The sequence below is a fragment of the Nematolebias whitei genome, chromosome 3 (assembly GCF_014905685.2).
Source record: "Nematolebias whitei isolate Nwh7 chromosome 3, NemWhi1, whole genome shotgun sequence".
Classification (NCBI taxonomy): Eukaryota; Metazoa; Chordata; class Actinopteri; order Cyprinodontiformes; family Rivulidae; genus Nematolebias; species Nematolebias whitei.
Genome location: NC_056500.1, coordinates 34035434 through 34042118, shown reverse-complemented (window position 1 = coordinate 34042118; position 6685 = coordinate 34035434). Strand labels below are relative to the sequence as shown.

At 38.1% G+C, this 6685-nt stretch overlaps 1 protein-coding gene across 1 annotated transcript in view; it reads left to right on the top strand.

Moving 5' to 3' along the window:
• LOC119408027 (UDP-N-acetylglucosamine/UDP-glucose/GDP-mannose transporter) overlaps positions 1-5602 on the top strand; it is a 6581-nt gene extending 979 nt beyond the window's left edge. Inside the window, exons 6-12 of the mRNA XM_037674864.1 lie at positions 75-143; positions 296-398; positions 1243-1335; positions 2771-2838; positions 3068-3146; positions 3268-3350; positions 4929-5602. Coding sequence (XP_037530792.1) covers positions 75-143; positions 296-398; positions 1243-1335; positions 2771-2838; positions 3068-3146; positions 3268-3350; positions 4929-5031 — 598 coding nt within the window. The 3' untranslated portion in view covers positions 5032-5602. The remainder of the gene's footprint in view (positions 1-74; positions 144-295; positions 399-1242; positions 1336-2770; positions 2839-3067; positions 3147-3267; positions 3351-4928) is intronic.
• The last annotated feature ends 1083 nt before the right edge of the window (positions 5603-6685 follow it).

Here is a 6685-nt window from a genome sequence, read left to right as displayed (position 1 = left end):
TTCATAGTAGTCAGTTCTGGTTGGTACCAACACTTCATAGTAGTCAGATTGAATTTTTCTGTGTTGTCTGGCAGGAAGAAATTCTCCCGGCCAGTCCAGATGACAGTGTTTACAATGATCCTCGGGGCGTTTATTGCAGCCAGGTTAGTTCTACTGTTTCCAGGTGTTCCTGCTCTTAAACACATCAGTTTCCTGTACTACACGGCTGATGGAGTTCTTTGTTCACTACATGTGGACATTTGTAATAAAGTAGTTGTTACATACACACTGTTTTGTTCTCGTCCTCTACATACAGTGCCGATTTGTCCTTTGACCCACAAGGCTACGTCTTCATTCTTATGAACGATATTCTGACCGCTGCCAATGGAGCGTACGTGAAGCAAAAATTAGATGCAAAGGTATGTGACCTGATGAATGGTGGTCATTGTTGGGAAGGAGCTGCCGTTAGCAGCTCAGGTCCATGTTACTTTAGAGACTACAAACTATTTTTAGCTTCTAACTTAAAAAATATCAATGTGAACAAAACAAGTCAGTTTAAATCTTAACTTCAACTGTGCTGTTTCATTTGTTATTAACTGTTTGTCAAAGCAGAAACTGGTTAGATTGCATGTTACAGCAGGAGCTGTGCAAGATCCAGATTTAGTGCACGATGTCTGTCAAGTACCATCCGCTAGATCAGGGGTGGACTGATGTGTGCGCGTTTGTGAACGGTGGGGGGGAAAGATGAGCCCTGTGAGGATTTAGGTAGAGCTGTGGCTTGGCCATGCATGGCACCTGCATGTGTGCTAGTTAGTAGGGGGTGCACTGATAAATCGGCCATCCGATTTATCGGCCCCGATTTCCTTAATTTTGGGAAATCGGAAATTGTTTGATACTCGCATGAGAAACCGATTTTTTTTTTTAGTTTTAACAACAGTTGTCTGAACTTCATTTATATTTCAGAGCACTACCTCACGGCCACTTAAAACAAGTTTGTGTTGTTTCTAGAATATTGTTCAAGGGTATGTTTTTCAATAAAATAAGATTAGAAAATTGGAGGCGCATTGCGACCTTATAACATCTGACAGTGTCGCTTATAAAACAAACTCGTTATCGGCAGGTCAGACTTTTAATAAATCGGCGATCGGACGGAAAACTGCAATTGGTGCACCCCTACTAGTTAGTGAGGAATGCACAGGAAGATCTGGTGACTAACACGCTGTTGATCTTCAACTTCCATCTGTTTCTCTGCTCCTTTTTCAGGAGTTGGGGAAATATGGATTATTATTCTATAATGCATCGTTTATGATCATCCCCACACTGCTGTTGGCTCACGTCACTGGAGATATTCAGAAGGTGAGCACTTTGACTCTTCTCTTCGGTTGTCTTTTCCTATTTTATCCTCATTCTGTGTGTTGGGAAATTTTATAACCAAAGCTTATGAATGAATCAGTCAGGTACTAAAAAGTTTAGCGTGAGGTGAGTGCACACAACCAGGAGTGTGCGCTGTAAATATGAGCTGCCCTGCTTCTTCTTGGTAACTCTCCTGGCTTGCCCAGCTGGGGCCCAGCAGCCTCTACAGCACAAAGATGCTATTATACACCTAGCAGAGTTATTACAGCTATGCCCAAAACTTCCCCTGACTGAATAGCCATAGTGGCGATGCAGACTTTTTTTTTTAAGCTAATAGAAACTCAGTATTGGGTGTGCAAGTTTTTGTGGGGAGGTTGTGGTTCTGTTTCCAAATGCTGTTTTCAGTACTGCCAGAAAAGTAAGTTATTTTTCCCAAACTGGATGTTTAATGTGACCTACAATTAGTGACTCACTCATTCCTTTTGGTCTTAACCTATATTTAATTCAGTTTAGTTTATTTATATAGCACCAAGTCACAACAGAAGTCATCTCAGGGCGCTGCACAGGAACATTCATATATATATAAAAATAATTTAACACCATTTATCTGAGGAGCAGACTGCTTTGAGTTTAACTCCATCACAGACTCTCATCTTGAGCAAGCATGAAGGCGACAGTGGAAAGGAAAAACTCCCTCATGAGGAAGAAACCTTTAGCAGAACCAGGCTCAGGACAAGCAGCCATCTTCTTTGACCGGCTGGGTTTGAGAGGAACAGGAAGGAGGAACAGATACACAATGGCAGGTCCAGAATCACATGTTAAGATAGAAATAGTATCAAATGAAAACTATTCAATTGTAACAATTTATTTCAGGAAATGGGGTCAATTTTGTCCTCTAGTAGTTTAAGCCTATGGCGGCATAACAAGCCAACCTAACTATAGGATTTATAAAAAAGGAAAATATTAAGCCCAGTTTTAAAACTGGACAATGTGTCAGCCTCATGGACAGAAACTGGAAGTTGGTTCCACAAGAGAGGAGCCTGATAACTGAAAGATCTTCCTCCAATTCTGTTTTCCATAACTCTAGGAACCACAAGTAAACCTGCAATCTGAGACCAAAGTGCTCTGTTAGGCAAATATGGAACAACAAGATCTGTAATATAAGATGGAGCTAGGATGTTGAGGGCTTTGTAGGTTAGAAGTAAGATTTTAAATTAAATTCTGAATTTGACGGAGCCAATGGAGAGAAGCTAAAACTGGAGAGAAATGATCTCCTACTAACTCCAGTTAAGACTCTGGCTGCAGCATGTTGGATTAATTGAATACTTTTTAAAGAATTATAACCAACCCACAACTTATATGGATAATTTCCAGTGTTTGCTCTTTTAATTGCTCTTTTAATTTCCATGTGGTAAACCTGTTCTGTTTCTGCTTCCAGGCAGCAGAGTTTGATGACTGGTCCGATGTGTTTTTCCTCTCCCAGTTTGTCCTGTCCTGTGTCATGGGGTAAGGCATTGGCCAGCGTGTCATGCCTGCATGATGACATGATCCAACATCTCAATGAGTCAAAATATGTGTGGTTTATTTTGCTGATGGACTCAAGATGCCATTCTACTTGACTGGGACATCCACAGTGACTCTTTGTTCCAGGGTTGCATCAACATCGTGAAATCCTATTTTGTGCTGGAACAAGTGTCGACTTGTGTGTAACTTGAAAATGTTTTCTTATTTTCAGGTTTATTCTGATGTATTCCACTGTACTGTGTACACAGTACAACTCTGCGTTGACGACTACCATTGTGGGCTGCATCAAGGTGAGTTTAGGAGTTAAATGCAGAACGTATTTGCGTATAATGACAATAAAGGCATTCTGATTTCTGATAACAGAAAATGCTCGTCCTTTTTTAAAATGATTTTTTTCCTTCCAATTTGCAGAATGTTCTGGTGACATACATTGGGATGGTGTTTGGTGGAGACTACATTTTCTCTTGGACAAACTTTATAGGTTTGAATATCAGGTATGAAAACCCAAAAACGTGCTTTGCTAAAAATCTTACATATTTTTTTAAAGTAAAAAAAAATGTTTAAGTGCAAATCAAGGATGTTTCAGATCCTAAAAATGACCATTACTCATCTGACTTTTCATTGTGTAAATGTAGTGGAAAAATATTTTTAATCAAGACAATAACTCAGTGTGACATGTGCACCACAGTGTCACGTCATGTTCATAGCTCTGCTAGTTGTCTCTGTCAACAGTGCCACAGCTCACCTGCTTCATTGTTTCTATGGATTCTGAGAACAGAATAAAGTGGAAGATACTTTATAGTGAAGTGTGGTTTGGTCTGAACAATACACAAACTATAGTAGTCCCTCGATTGTTGCGGGGCTTACGTCCCACACACCACCATAGGTGAAAAATATTCAAGTATGAATGCTATATTTATATTAATATTATATACATTTAAGACTTTATAAACACTTCCCACACTCTTGCAATGCTCTAAACTCTTAAACCTATGCAATTTTAACAACATACATGTATGTACTGTACAGTACTGCAAAATTTTACCCGCCAGCTCCTACATAATTTTAACAGTCACATGCCCAAGTGTCCTGGACAAGACACTGAACCCCTCATTGCCTCTGATGTGTGTCCCATCAGTGTATGAATGTGATAAAGCTCTGATTATTTTTTGTACAGATCTGGTAGAGTGCTGTATGAATGGGTAGATGAGGCACAGATTGTGTTGTAAAGTACTTTGAGTGTCTTGATAAGATAGAAAGGTGCTGTATAAGTACAGTCCATTTAACATATGTACTGCACAGTAACGACTCCAAAATTTTATATCTCACCCGCCTTGGTCTGGTTCTGGTCTGGTTCTGGTCTGGTTCTCTCCACTGAGCACCAGACGCTTTAGGAGAGAGCCAGACCTTCGGAGAGTTCAATGGTGTAGGTTTTGCACATTTTTGCAGTTTCCGAACGGTAAAAGTTCATCATATTTACTGTGCTTAGAGGGTACATTATCTCTTTATTTATTTCTTAACATTTATGTTTATTGATAAATGTTTTTTTTACAGTTGCATCTTTGAAACTTAAGTGTTTAAACCTAAATTGTGAGAATTGTGCTTTCAAGTGAAATGTTTTGACTGTTCTCGTTGTCGTGGCAGAAATAAGGCGGACAGTAGAATCCATGTTTTTTTAATTAAAATAAATATTGAATAGATTCCCAGAATTCAAGACAATGCCTTTAGAAGCTTTTATACTAGTCACGTAATTATTCCACACGAGGATGTCAGCCGTTGTCAGAGCAGTGTCGGTAAGATGGGACATTGGACTTGGCATCAAAACGTGATCAAACTCTCATTATAAGTGAATTCTGATAAGTCTTACAATGTATATAATTTACTGTCATCTTGTTAATTCGTAGTACTTTTAACTAGGAAAAACGTTTGAGTTTTTCCTTATTTCATCAAATGAAATGTGTTTTTTGTCACTAATATGAACTTGAATGATTTTGAAAACTTCCCTCGTTAAAATCAATTTCAAAACCTTTGTGCTAACCCGGTGTGTGTGTGTGTGTGTGTGTGTGTCGCAGTATTGCTGGCAGCCTGGTGTACTCGTACATCACTCTGACGGAGGAGCAGTCCAACAAACCAAGCGACAACAAGCTGGACATCAAGGGGAAGGTGGTTGTGTGACAAACACACTGGACTGTTGTGCGTTTCTTTCATGATCATGAACGGGAAGACTGTTTTAGTACAACTTTTATTTATGAATCATTTGTCCGCAGGTTCCTGGAAATATTGTGTGTGATGTTCTAAAAGCTTTTCTGTGGAAAAGCATCGTTAACGTTTCAGTCCTGCTGCTGCCATGGTTATGAAACACTCCGAGGGACTTTAGGATGACTTTTATATGTAGTTTTTTTATGCTGTAAAGGCTTATTGAGGACAAGGGAACATAAATAATATTTATATTTAGGCATTTCTTGGTTTTCAGACAAACTAAATATTTCAGGGTTTGAACATTTCATAGGTCAACGTTGGGAAAGCGTGTCGTTTCTAGAGTGAACAGCTGGATTTAACAGCTGGAGCGTGTGCGTAGTGATGTGTCACTGGGATGTGAGGAGTTGTTTTCAAAGCTCACTTGTGCTGCCTTCTGTCTGTTGTGCTGTTTCCAAGACGTGTGACTCTGAGCTGCACTGACATTTTCTACTGTTGTCCGTAAGCTCGCGCCTGTTTTATGCTAAAGCTGTTAGCTTGTTACAAACCAACAGTGAGGACGGAAATGTTTTGAAAACTCTTTGTTTTCTTCCTTCAGTGTTATGGGACATTCCTTGTGAACTCCTTGAAACGAACTGGTTCCATTTATGAAGAATCAGCAAGTAATAGTTTTTATACAGGGGTATCTTTGCTTTTAGTGATTATTTTTATTTGGTTTTATTTTTTTTACACATCTCTTGCACTTTTAACTGAGGTAGCGCCTGCAAATCAGTAAAAAAAATAATAATAATTACGTCACGTTTTATTGTTGAGCCTGAGATTAATGTTCTTTTCTGAAATGCAAGTTTCAGGGGGTTTAAGTATTAAGAAACAAAACTAACAGTGTCTTTCGTAGTTTTTCTGTCATTTTATATTTATTTGTTTTTTTAGACATACTTTTTGTTGGTGGGATGATATGAAATGTATTTTGAAGGTATCATCTCTAGTTTGTAGCTGTAAAACTAATGTATTTTTTACATTAAAAAAATAATCTTAATCTCTTTGTGTTCTCGTTTATTGTCTGGTGTCAGTTTTAACTTTAGGCAGACTTACTGTGAATGTTTATGAAGCGTTCACACTATTGTGATCCGTTTGTCTGCTGTACATTTTACAGCATCTTTCTTGTTCCACAATCTTTGTGCTATTTCAACAAATCACAAATCAAATGTTCAGCTCTTTCAGGACAATCCTGCTATGACTTGGTATTGGTGCAACTTTAGCTTTTTGAAATATTTAGCTTTTTCTGCCATTTTTTTCCTCATATAAAATGAATTGAGATCATTTTCCATCCTTCAAATCTTTAGATTTGTTTAAAACGTTTTACTGCTCCAAAAAAGTTCAGTTTGTTTCTCTGGACATTCAAAAAACAAACAAACAAAAAAAAATTGTGGAAACGTTCCAAAAGACTTCTTCAGACAGAAGAAGTCTTTTGGATGAAAGAAAACTTTTCTACAATATTTTTTTGAATGTCCATTGAACCAAACTGAACTTTTTTAGATTTTCCTACCTGGATTATTGAGCATGCATCAGGATATATCTTACTGCTCCTTTCACATTTTGTTCTGGTTCAACTTCTGTGCAAATTTACACTTTT